Source organism: Bos javanicus, chromosome 18, assembly GCF_032452875.1.
Source record: "Bos javanicus breed banteng chromosome 18, ARS-OSU_banteng_1.0, whole genome shotgun sequence".
NCBI lineage: Eukaryota > Metazoa > Chordata > Mammalia > Artiodactyla > Bovidae > Bos > Bos javanicus.
This window is the reverse complement of record NC_083885.1, coordinates 40,307,106-40,320,716: the sequence shown is the minus strand read 5'-3', so window position 1 is coordinate 40,320,716 and position 13,611 is coordinate 40,307,106. Positions and strand designations below refer to the sequence as shown.

The 13,611-nt window shown below is 46.2% G+C and overlaps 1 protein-coding gene across 1 annotated transcript in view; it reads right to left on the bottom strand.

Moving 5' to 3' along the window:
- Nucleotides 1–5,546: 5,546 nt before the first annotated feature.
- Nucleotides 5,547–13,611, bottom strand: part of HYDIN (HYDIN axonemal central pair apparatus protein) — a 465,600-nt gene continuing 457,535 nt past the window's right edge. Inside the window, 3 exon segments of the mRNA XM_061387844.1 lie at nucleotides 5,547–6,271; nucleotides 7,268–7,492; nucleotides 9,407–9,637. Of these exon segments, the coding sequence (XP_061243828.1) occupies nucleotides 5,789–6,271; nucleotides 7,268–7,492; nucleotides 9,407–9,637 (939 nt within the window). The 3' untranslated portion in view covers nucleotides 5,547–5,788.

The window sequence follows — 13,611 nt, the reverse complement described above, 5'->3', positions numbered from 1 at the left end:
TAAAGGAATGCTCAAAATTCTCCAAGCCAGGCTTCAGCAATATGTGAACCGTGAACTTCCAGATGTTCAAGCTGGTTTTAGAAAAGGCCGAGGAACCAGAGATCAAATTGCCAACATCTGCTGGATCATGGAAAAAGCAAGAGAGTTCCAGAAAAACATCTATTTCTGCTTTATTGACTATGCCAAAGCCTTTGATTGTGTGGATCACAATAAACTGTGTCTGAAAGAGATGGGAATACCAGACCACCTGACCTGCCTCTTGAGAAATTTGTATGCAGGTCAGGAAGCAACAGTTAGAACTGGACATGGAACAACAGACTGGTTCCAAATAGGAAAAGAAGTACTTCAAGGCTGTATATTGTCACCCTGCTTATTTAACTTCTATGCAGAGTACATCATGAGAAAAGCTGGACTGGAAGAAACACAAGCTGGAATCAAGATTGCCAGGAGAAATATCAATAACCTCAGATATGCAGATGACACCACCCTTATGGCAGAAAGTGAAGAGGAACTCAAAAGCCTCTTGATGAAAGTGAAAGTGGAGAGTGAAAAAGTTGGCTTAAAGCTCAACATTCAGAAAACGAAGATCATGGCATCCGGTCCCATCACTTCATGGGAAATAGATGGGGAAACAGTGGAAACAGTGTCAGACTATTTTTCTGGGCTCCAAAATCACTGCAGATGGTGACTGCAGCCATGAAATTAAAAGACGATTACTCCTTGGAAGGAAAGTTATGACCAACCTAGATAGCATATTCAAAAGCAGAGACATTACTTTGCCAACAAAGGTCCATCTAGTCAAGGCTATGGTTTTTCCTGTGGTCATGTATGGATGTGAGAGTTGGACTGTGAAGAAGGCTGAACGCCGAAGAATTGATGCTTTTGAAGTGTGGTGTTGGAGAAGACTCTTGAGAGTTCCTTGGACTGCAAGGAGATCCAACCAGTCCATTCTGAAGGAGATCAGCCCTGGGATTTCTTTGAAAGGAATGATGCTAAAGCTGAAACTCCAGTACTTTGGCCACCTCATGCGAAGAGTTGTCTCATTGGAAAAGACTCTGATGCTGGGAGGGATTGGGATTGGGGGCAGGAGGAGAAGGGGACGACAGAGGATGAGATGGCTGGATGGCATCACTGACTTGATGGATGTGAGTCTCAGTGAACTCCGGGAGTTGGTGTTGGACAGGGAGGCCTGGCATGCTGCGATTCATGGTGTCACAAAGAGTCGGACACGACTGAGCAACTCATCTGATCTGATCTGATCTGAGTGGTCTAGTGGTTTTCCCTACTTTCTTCAACTTAAGTCTGAATTTGGTAATAAGGAGTTCATGATCTGAGCCACAGTCAGCTCCTGGTCTTGTTTTTGCTACCTGTATAGAGCTTCTCCATCTTTGGCTGCAAAGAAAATAAGCAATCTGATTTCGGTGTTTGCTATCTGGTGATGTCCACGTGTAGAGTCTTGTTGTGTTGTTCGAAGAGGGTGTTTGTTATGACCAGTGCATTCTCTTGGCAAAACTCTATTAGCCTTTGCCCTGCTTCATTCTGTACTCCAAGGCCAAATTTGCCTGTTACTCCAGGTATTTCTTGACTTCCTACTTTTGCATTCCAGTCCCTTATAATGAAAAGGACATCAGTTTTGGGTTTTGGTTCTAAAAGGTCTTGTAGGTCTTCATAGAACTGTTTCAACCTTGCTTATGCCTTAAAATCATGGGCTTGAATAGTGATATATTTTTATAAAACATAAATTCTTTCCTTTACTGGTGGGGTCTTCACAGCTTTTAAAACCCCTGCCAATATAACCTTACAAATAAAGGTGGGTGCAGCAACAATCTGAAAACTGCTCCAAACACAGATTCATTTCCAGAAGACAATGCATGGCTTAACAGCTTCTTCCCTATACCTTGACACCAAGTAGCACTGATCAGGGCATTTCTAAATGTCTTGTGAGGTTTATGTCTTTAGAATTCTGATGATGGTTGATGTAAAACAATGAAAAAAATCAACGGGAACAATTTGGATCTATTTCTTTAGTGTGTGCTCATTTCTACTAGTCCCATTTCTAAGATAATTTTTCATGTTTCTTTTGCTGTTTGGTTTGGCTTTTTCTTAAAGGCGAACTGAATTTCTCATGGGTCATAATGTGATAGAGTTTTTAAATAATTGAAACAATAAGAAGATGTTTATTTTTTTACCAGAAGGAACTCTTTTCTTCTGAAATCACATTCTGGCCTAGGTTGCTAAGAAACCAGTTTTTTGCTCAAGGCCCAAATCAATGTTTTGTCCTACCTTTAGTGCAGAAGTTCCTGGAAATAACTGCTGTTGTTGTTTTTCTGATATCTTGGAAAGTGTCAACTAGTTAAGTTCTCCACCCGTAATTTGGCAGGGATACCGAGAACAAAGCCCAAGGGCCTCCACTGCCTTCTCTATGTGCTCACTTCTCTGTCCGTGGGGACCAGTCCTGGCCAGGCTTGCTGTGCTCAGACTGTTCCAGACTAGTGGATAATTAGTATGTCTGCTTACACATTGGCCATCATTTCACAGTTGCAACTCATCTGCACATGTGTGATGACACCTGGTTAGCGACACATAACTTACAGGTATTATATAGCAAGAAGGGGCTTGTAAGACTGTCCCTGAATCTTGAACTGTACAAAGCAGCTTCTCCAACAGCAGTGTGATTTTGCTGGAGTGTCAGGGCAATATGTTGAGGGTCTAAGAAGCTTGGGAAATCCCACATTTGGCATTTCTTAGTATCTGGCAGGCCCTCGTGGTGTCACAATATAATCACCTCCGACCTGAGGCCCGTCTAGCCCAGAGAAGTGTCTAGACTCACCAGGATGCCATACTCCCCAGGGCCTCCGTGTAGAACGAATGGTGTCAGGGGGCCGCATTCACAATCGTTTTCCAAGCACCATGGTCTCTGGGACTGTGCCACCTGGGGCCTGATATTTTCTCAGCACTCCTCAGTGAGACGTCTCTGGGTCTGCTTTGCTGAGAAAGTGTTCTTTCAAATGCAACTTCTACGAGCTTTTGTCAGGATGCTTGTTTTCACCACGCCTCCCCTCCAGCCCTCTGTTGAGCTATTCTGCCATTCCAAACTTACCAATATGAAATGATTTTCGTCATTGCCTTTTTTGAGGCCAAGGAAATGTAAGAACCACGTACAGGAAAGCGATGTACCCCATCTCAAGTCATCCCGGAAGCGGGTTCATGCTGGGGCAGGGTCTGGGCTGGGTGCTTGGTCCCAGGGAGGTATGTCTCCAGGCCAATGAGGCTTGGGCCCTAGACTCAGTGGCTGGCGGGAGCAGGGTGGGGCTGAAGCAGGGGAGTTGCCCCTGGCTACCTAAAGGCACTGTTTCGCTGGTGGTGATACTGGGAAGTGACCGGTTTCTGTAGCAATTAGTGTCTAGGGTGGTGGCTGGGAGCCCCACAGCCTCAAGGGAACATAGCTGAATCTTGACCCTCACATTTAGAGAAATCTTGAGTCTCACTGCAACTCGGACCATGGATGTTTTAGCCAGCTTCTGCACAGCTTCCTCCCTCTTTCCTGCAGTCTTAAGAACTGTTTATCATACGGGGTTTAAAAGTGTTGAAAAGGTTTACCCTTTTAGAAGCAGCTGGTGGTGGGCCAATGGCTCCCCTCCCCCCAGATCTGCTTCTGGGGAATGGGTGGGAGGGGGCACTTTTGGGGGGAGGTGCCCATCTCACTCACGAGGCTGTAGGCAGAGTTGGTGAGATTCTCTCCAGGGCTCTAATGAAGAGCGTTAGGGGCTGTGGGCTCAGCAAAGGCTCCAGTTCTCCTGGGGCCTTTACAGCCATGATCTCCTCTGCACTGTGCACACAACCCCCACCCCCACCCAGGAGGGCATTAACATGCAGATTCTGACTCAGTAGGTCCAAGAGGGCCTGAGAGTCTGCATTCCTAGGTGCCACTGATGTGAGGAGGCCCAGGTTTCAGAGCTGTGCTGACCACGTGGGATCCTCACTTGGGCAGCAATGGCGTCCCTCGGAACCTGGCAGAAATGCAAATTCTTGGGCCACCCAAACCTACTAAATCAGGCCCTCTGAGGGTGGGGCCCGGCAGTCTGTGGTCAGCAAGTCCTCAGGGTCATTCTGACCCATAGTGAGCTTGAGAACCATTGGTTTCTTTGGACTCTCTACTGGGTGGTTAGAGGGCGTGCTCCTTACTCTGTGCCCCTCCGCGTGCTGCTCGTTTAATCACTGGGAATATCTGCTGTCTTGTTCTTCAGCTTTATTCCTATCAGGACGGTCTTCAGGGGTCACAAAAATGAGCTCTCAAGCGTGTGTCTGCAGCCTCTTTAGGAGAGGCTTCATCTGGTATAGCTGTGTGTCAAGTGTAATGGGCTGAGGGTCAGAGGGAGGTACAAAGAGGTGGAAGAATCTCTGTCCATTAGAAAACACCTCCAGGAGCCATAAGGTCTTGTTAAAAACACAGGTTTCTGGGCCACACCCCTGGGGCTTCTGACTCAATAGGTCTGGGGCCGGCCCTGAGAACTTGCATTTTTAATAAATTCCCAGGCGATCCTCAGGCTGTCGGTCCAGGGATCATTTCTGAGTGCCACCTCTTGGGCGCATCCATTCCCAAAAGGCCATGGAGGTTCTTTTATGCCTCCTCCTTCTCTTGCAGGTGGAGTGGATGAGGAGAGGGGAGGAGGTGGAGGCTGGGAACCCTCAGGCATAGGTGTGTGTGTGCATTTTTGCAGAAGCCTGTTGGCCCTCCACTCCTATGCCTGAGGGCCAGTCTTCAACCACTTTTATGTCAACAGCTGGTGCCAAGAGGTGAGTGGCTCTATTCAGACCACTGCAGGGCCCTGGGGAGAGTCCAGGGAGGCACTCTCCCCAGAGCTGGGGCCTCCATGGTGCCTTCCCTCTGAAGGGCACCAACCAGAGTGTCACCCTTTGTGAGCACACAAAACAGCCGCAGTTAAAACATGCCAACCTGAGTCACGGTCCCCCTGGAAGCAGATTCCTGACTGGCTCAGCATGCCTGGCCAGGTGGCTTTTGATCTGTAGCGCTGCTTCTCAACTCTGCTATACAAGCTAAAAAGATGCCAGGTCCCTCCCTGGACTGATTAAATCAGTATTTGGGGAGGTGGGGTCTGGACCAGAATTAGGCAGAGACTCACTGCTCCACAAGCTGAGTGGGGTTGGGGACCTAGGGTCTCTATTAGCATCTCTTCAGGAACTGGCCTTCTGTGAGAACTTTCTATAGGAAATAGATCAGGGACCCAGAGATTGGGGAGCGCCCCAACTTCTGTCCCTGCAAAAACTGGCTTGATGTATCTGCTCTTTGCTTTGAAAGTAGTGACCTGTTTGGCTTTCATGTGAAAGCAGAATAAAATACAGTGTCAAAACAGAGTCATGGCTAAGGGCTCTTGAAGCCATCGTGGGTTTTAAAAAGAAACTGCGGGGCCCCAGAGTCATGTGCTAAGTGCCGTGTGAGGGAAGGTCACCTTATTAAACATGGGGACTATTACACAGTGTCTGGGCTTTGCAGGTATATTAAGAAACCAAATTTAGAGACTTGATCTTGCAAAGTAAAATACAGCTCTGTTTTATATAGCTACTGTGTTAAACATGGAGTATCTGTATTTCATATAGATGTTTGTAATTCATATAATGTGAAAATAAGTGCCCTTATAATTGAGTTGGAGATAGTACCTTTAGAATTCTCATTATTTCCTCTATTCTTTGTGGGGCTTAGAGCAACACAAAGGTCTTAACGGTTGATGAGATGGCTTTTTGATGACGCTGCCAACCCTGGTTCACACTATGGGGTGATCCCCTTCAGGTAATAAACCCACTTAATTGCAGTGTCGTTGCCTTCTCCGGGCGGGCAGGTCACAATCAGCTTGCTGGTGATGGGGGTTTTGCTGCCCGATGGGTTTCCTTCGAAGTAGATTGTGATGTTGTTGATCTTCTTGGGCTTCACAGAGTCCGTGGCGCGGATGGAGAACGCGTTGTTCTCCACAATGAAGGAGAAGGTGACCGGGCGGTAGAAGACGTTCTTGAAGGGGATGACGATGCTGTAGCCGGCTCGGATCAGGAAGGGGCCTTGCGGCTTGGGGGCCAGAGCCACCCCGAAGAGGGGAATGGTGTACTCGCCGCCCGCGAGCGACGACAGGGTCAGGATGCCCTTGCTCTCGCCCAGGTGGCTGGGCTCGAAGTACACCTCCACGCTGACCTCCGTGCCGCCCTGCGCCCCAGGCGCCGCGTAGATGACCTTTTCCGTGTGGAAGTCTGGACAGTCGGTCTGAAAGGGGAACACATGTGCTCGGCTCACCCTGGACCCTGAAGAGCAAGCCTGCAGCTCTGGGCCTCCCCAGCATCCCCACCCTCCGACATGAGCAACCTAGGCTTGTGTGAGGCAGGGCAGGCTGTACAAAAGTCGAGTCCTTGTGACTCTCTGGAAGAGTAGGTATTACTAGTTTACCCCTAGTTTACTAAGAAGAACCAAGGCCAAGAGAAACTGAGGCAGGGCGATGTGGGCAGCGGCCCTTGGTGCTGCTCCCCTGTGCCTGCACTCCTTTCCTTCCACAGGCAGGAGGACTGGACATCCTGGCTCCTCGGGGATGGGGGGGCGGGTTCTGGATAATAAGCTGAGAACAGAAGTGCAAGGCGCCCCTTCCACACCCGCGTGTTCAGGTGCCAGTTCAGGCCCCTCTGGGGTCTCTTCACCCCTTTGCTCCTATGACTGGAACATTTGAGTATTGGTAAGATATTCATACAAAGAATAAACAATGAAGTGAGGATTCAAATCCAGGTCTGTTGGATTTCACAACGTGTACTCATGACCACTGAGCTCTCAGTAGAGCTTACCAATAACTTACCAATACTCTCACGGGATAGCTGTCAGGATTTTTTAAATATGCATGTAAAACTGAGCCTGGCCCATATCAAGTGTTCCATATATGCTACCTATTACATCAGTGTGAATACAGGATTAACTACTGAAACAGAACCTCCCCAAAACCAACTGTCTCTGCACCGACCGCTGAGCAACGCTGCCCGCACCCCCCACGCCCCCACCCCCGCCCGCCACACTCCAGCTTGTTAAGCTAGAAAGTCTGTGAGGAAGAACCCAGACCTGATATTTTTTCTGATACTCTGTTTCTAGCTGGGAGTTTTCAACTAGATGAAGGCCCTAAGTAGGAATTTCATTTTTCTGCACCCCAGTGTCCTGTTCCCGCTGTTTCTGAGCCCAGACTTCTGGAAAGCAGAGGGCAGAGGGTGGGGCCGGGCTGCTCACCCTGCAGTAGTACTCTGTCTTCTGCCGAGTGTAATTGGTGAACTTGGCAAAGATGCTCTGGCCACTGCCAAGAACAGCCTGGAAGTGGACGGGCTTTTCAGGCAGTGCTGGCAAGGCTTTCAAATTGAGCTCATATGGGTAGTAACCCAGCTCGCTGTTGTGCAGTGTCAGTTTCCCGAAGGTTTCTCCAGCTTTCAGGGGCTGGAATTCAAATGTGAAGGTCCCCTGCGAGAGAAGACAGAGGCTCCTGTGATCCTCAGAGCAGGTCGGCAGTAGATGCTCACACTGATCTTGAGCCTGGAGAACCTCTGTCCAAACCAGCCTACTTTTCCTCCCTGGAATTTTTCCCTAGTTGGGGTATTTCTGTATCTGGAATCTCTCTGAATATAAAAATAGGTACTGGATCCTCTCTTGAGAAGCATAATTACAGAGACAGGAGTGGGTAGGCTGGGGGAGCAGGAGGGCTAAAGGTCAGGCAGCTCCTTCTCTGCTCATGGACAATCTCCAACCAGCTTCTGGGGTTCTACCATCATTTAGAGGAGGCATTCTGCTTCCTCTATTATCATCCAAAGCAAAACAAAACAAGAACCAAAGAGTGTTGCTTATAAAAGCAAAATAAGGGCAATAATTCCAATGTATTAGCAGTAAAAGACTGGATAAATAAATTATACGTTACTCACTTCAGTGGAATATTATGTAGCCATTAAAAAGGAAGCACCAAAGCTCTAATCATTGAAATAAAAGGTGGTAATCATATTTTAAGTGGAAAAAAAGAAGATTCCAGAAATGTATATGAGTTCATTGTTGTGGAGAGGAATATTTCTACATATGTATACAAAAGACCCAGCAAGGCTATATTGAACTGTTAGCAGTAATTGTCTTAGAGTGGGGGAAATGAGATTTGGGGGACTTTTCTATTCTTTTTTGGGGGGGGCCCATGCCAAGTGGCATGTAGCGTCTTGGTTCCCCGACCAGGGACTGTATCTCTGGTCCCTACAGTGGAAGCATGGAGTCTTGAGCCCTGGACCGCCAGGGAGGCCTGGGACTTTCATTTTCTGTTTCATGTACATAGAGATAAAATAGTCTTTTTTGTCATGAACAGATATTGTTTCTTAAAAAACTGGGTCTTACTGAAAAATGAAGAGGATATCATTAAAGTTGTAGTAGATGTTTAACAGAAAAAAATGCAGTGTTAAAATTTACATGATTTTACCACAATTAAAAAATTTAGATGAAAATGGACAAATGTGTAAACAAATATAACTTGCCACAACAGACTCAAAAAGATAAAGAAAACCCGTATAGTCGTATAACCATTCAAGATATTTAATCAATAGTAAAAAAAAAAATTTCCCTTAACAAAATTTCAGGATCATAAAGCTTTCTTTTTACCAATCTAATATTCCACAAATTCTCCCATAGAAAAGAATAGGAGGAAACCTACCTCAACGAACATAATCTGTACATCAGACTCCAACAAGGCTAATAGAAGAAAGGAAAACTGGATGCCAGTTTCCTTACTGAACATACATACAAAACATCTAATAAAAATATTATCAACTGATCCAGTAACACTATTAAGTGTCCCTTGCTGTCCTTTTCACTACATATATTCCATGTGACTTATATAATTAGGAAAAGTAAGAAAAATAATTTAAATTGAGCAGGGCAAACAAACATGAGACAGCTAGTATTACTCGCTCAGTCGTGTCCGACTCTCTGCAACCCCATGGGCTGTAGCCCACTGGGCTCCTCTGTCCATGGAATTCTCCAGGCAAGAATACTGGAGTGGGTTGCCATTTCCTTCTCCAGGGGATCTTCCCGACCCAGGGATGGAACCTGGGTCTCCTGAAATGAGGGCAGATTTTTACTGTCTGAGCTACCAGGGAAGCCCCAGAGGCTAATAAATAATTTCCTTTAACATGCCTGAGCCAAAGCTCTATGTGGCCCTGGTTTATATGAGGACTTGGGTGGCAGGGGAAGGGAGAGAATAGGACCGTGATGGATGGGTTGTCTTCCACCCTCCTGATCACTGCCAGGCTGCCCTGACTCAAGGATGCAGAAGTGGGTCCAGAGGCCCCCTGGGCAGAGTCTCCATCACAGATGTCCAGTGGGGAGCCCCCACAGGCAGGGCCATACCTCAGAGTTGGCGGGCACCACGAACTGGGAGGGCAGGCTGATGTCGGGCATCCTGCATTCCGTGGAGAAGGTCACCATGTAGGGCAGGGGGTTTTCCACCTTGATGAAGGCCGAGGTGCTCTGCCGGACGGGGCTCACCATCTCAATGGTTTTGATGACGCCTGAAGGGATGACCCTGAAACTCAACGTGTAGTATAAGAACTCGTTGGTCACCTCATTTCGGAAGATTACCTGGATTCACAGAGAGAGTGGGAGGAAGTGGGGCAGAGCAGAGGGGTTAGTTCGGGGTCTTCCACCATCGACAGGATCCTTCTCTCCATTAGCAATGCCTGGGCATGTGAAGCATGGGCCCTCGCAGCCTACGTGAACCCCGCCACCCAGCCCTTCTCTTCAGGTGTTCTGCTCTGGCTCCTTCCAGGTGCGCAGGCATGGAGGAACCTGGGTTGCTTTAGAAGAGGTGAGAGCAGCATGGTCTAGGGCTGAGGAGGAAGGTGTTCTCAGTGGGGACAGTGAGTGGTCCTGGAGAACAAGCAGGACCTCAAGAGGTTCATGCTGTGGTGGGTTTCACCCCTATTCCTGCTACTGCTGGAACAGTTAATACATCAATACTACTACTAATAATGGCATATAACACTTAATGATCACTGTGTCCTAGGCACTGGAAATTGGACCATAAAGAAGGCTGAGTGCCGAAGAATTGGTGCTTTTGAATTGTGGTGCTGGAGAAGACTCTTGAGAGTCCCTTGGAAAGCAAGGAGATCAAACCAGTCAATCCTAAAGGAAATCAACTCTGAATATTCACTGAAAGGACTGATGCTGAAGCTGAAGCTCCAATACTTTGGCCACCTGGTGTGAAGAGCTGACTCACTGGAAAAGACCTTGATGCTGGGAAAGATTGAAGGCAGGAGGAGAAGAGGGTAGCAGAGACTGGGATGGTTAGAGAGCATCACCAACTCAATGGACATGAATGTGAGCAAACTCAGGGAGACAGTAAAGGACAGAGAAGCTTGGTGTGCTGCCGTCCATGGGGTTGCAAAGGAGCGGACACAACTTGGCAACTGAATGACAACAACAAGCCCTGGAGGTACTTGTTTAATTCACACAGCTTGTGGGCAACATTACTATTTCCCTCACTGATTTTTCTAAAGATGAGGAAACTGAGACTAAGGAAGTTATCTTGCCCAGGGTCTTGTGCAAAAAAGTATCAGAACCAGGATTTGAACCCAGGTTGGCTTGACTCCAGAGCCCACACTTGCAGCCCACATCTGACTTGTGGACAAGCTGCCCCCCTTTCGCAGTCCTTTTCCTGGATATCTAATGACATTCAGCATCTTCCCCTGTGCTTCCTGGTCACTCAGACATTTACTTCTGTGAGGTAGAGGATTCCAGTTTTTTGTCCTTTTTAATCCCTTGAGTTGTTTATCTTGTTAGGTGCTAATAGTTCCTTACATACCTGCCTTTTTATTTTTGACCTCTTCTTGTCTTTAGAGTGCTCTGACCTCCTCTGTATTTTGATAGGAGTGTTGTTTTACATTTAAAGCAATCATTTATATGTTTAGGTTGAAGTCAGCCCTCTTGCTATTCCTTTCCATTTGTCTATTTTTTAAATTCCTTTGTTGCTACTTTTCTGCCTTCTTACGGATCAATGTGAAACCTCTTGGAATATATTTTATTTCCTCTATGGCTTCTTAGCTATATTTTTATATAACATAGTTTTAGTAGTTGCTCTAGAACTAACTTATCAACATTTAATGCAGAGTTGGTATTTTATCACTTCCCACTTCGTAACTGACGCTTTATGTTTCCGATCTCACACATCCTACTTCACAAATGCAGTAATCTTACTGAGGTATAATCTCATTTACCTTCGTCCCCCTTACAGTGTTATGGTATTTACTATCAACTGCCAGTTGTCTTTTTAAGAAAGTTCTAAGAATAAAGATATATATGTTTCATATTTACGCACTTATTTGCTATTTTTAGAGCTCTTCTTCCCTTCCAGTGGGTATCCACGTCCCCACCTGGCATCATTTTCTTTTGACTGAAGAATACCCATTAGTATGTTTTACAGTAAGGCAAGTGGGCTGGCATTGAATTCTCTCATCCTTTTTTTTTTCTTTTAAATATGAAAATGTCTATTTTACTGTCTGTTTTAAAGGATATTTTCAGTGAATAAAGATTTCTAGGTTGACAATCTCTTCTTTCAACACTTTTCAGAGTGCTGCCATTATTTCTGAAGAGGAGTCAGTGGTCATTTTTTATTGGTGTCTCCCTGTACATAATAGAACTTTTTAATCTGGTTGTTTTCTATTTATCTTTGGTTTTCAGCAATTTTACTATGATGTGCACAGGCATGATTTTGTTTCTCCTGTTAAAACTCCATCAAATTTCTTGGATTTGTAAATTGTTTTATAAAAAAATAAAATCAGGGAAATTTCAACAATTACTTTTTCAAATAATCTTCTCCCCTGTCCAACTGCCCCGACTATTAACTTCCTCCTCCTCAGTTCACCAAACCTGATATGCTTTGCTCAGACTAGCTCACTGTACTGCAATCAGGAAACTGTCCCAAGGCAGAGGGGATAATCACAGGACTCATTTCATAAACTGGGCTTCTTCAACTAGAAGACTCAGACTTTGTCAAATAGCTCTGGATTTCCCCCCCAATCATTTTGAAGAGTATTTCTTCCCTTTATTGTCGTGTTTTTCTGTTCCAGGCGCTTCTATAAGATGGGTATTAGAACTTCTTGATTTGTACTTTATGTCTCATAATTCCTTTCAGCTTTATTAAGATACAACTCACATGTTATCGGAGAAGGCAATGGCACCCACTCCAGTACTCCTGCCTGGAAAATCCCATGGACGGAGGAGCCTGGTGGGCTGCAGTCTATGGGGTTGCTGAGGGTCGGACATGACTGAGTGACTTCACTTTCACTTTTCACTTTTGTGCATTGGAGAAGGAAATGGCAACCCACTGCAGTGTTCTTGCCTGGAGAATCCCAGGGACGGGGGAGCCTGGTGGGCTGCCGTCTATGGGGTCGCACAGAGTCAGACACGACTGAAGCGACTTAGCAGCAGCAGCAGTACATGTTATACAATCTACCCATTGAAAGTGTACCATTTAGTGCTTTTTTAGTATATTCACAAAGTGGTCCAACCATCACCACTCATCTTCATCGCCCTCAAAAGAACCCCGTTATCCAGTAACGATCATTCCCATGTCCCCCTAACCCATCGCCTCTAGTCCTAGGCACTGCTAGTCTACTTTCTATTCCTATAGACTTTCCAATCTGAACATTTCATATTAAAAAAAAACCACACAACATGTAGCCGTTTGTGGCTGGCTTTGTTCACACAGTGTGATGTTTGCAGGGCTCACTGCAGTGCTGCCTGCAGTAGTACTCGTTTCCTATCACTTTTTATTGCCAAAGAATATTCCATTGTATTTCTCATTCACCAGTGGATGGAAATTAGGTTGTCCCCATTGTTTGGCTCTTATGAATAGTGCTGCTATGAACGTTTACATATGGGCTTTCATGTGGACGTATGTTTTCTCTTATTTGGGGAACACATTGCTGAATTCTATGGTAACTCTACATCTATCCATTTGAGGAGCTGCCAGACTGTCTTCTGGAGTCTTCACTATTTCTCTCCCACCGGCAACACACGAAAGATCCCTCTTCTGCACACCCTTGCCAGTACTTGTCATTATTTCCCTTCATTCTTGCCACTTCTGTGTGCTCACGTGCTGTTCTTTTCACTTTAAAATCTTCCCCTAGGTGATTCCATCCTCCATCTTGGTGTCAAGCACTGTCTGTAGGGGAATAGTTCCTGTAAGTTCTCTTCAGCCCTGACCTCTCAGTGAGCCACTGAACCACGCAGTCCTTTTTCCCAAAGCACTTACGCCATTTGGAAATTACCCATTCAGAGTGCAATTACACGATGAATGCTCATCTCCTTCACTGGACTGTGTGTTCCAGGAGAACAGAGACTCTGCCTGTTTTCGATCACTGCTGTGTTATCAGCACGTGGTATAGCATATGGCACGTGTACTCAAGAGATGCTTGTTGAACTGATGAATGAGTCAGGAGGAACGGTTCATTCGTGAAGGACCCCGTGGAGTCCTGGAGTCACCGGCTCTGAGATGAATCCTGGCTCTGATGTCACTAGCTGTGTCGAGGGCTCAGCCTGATGCCGGGCGCTCT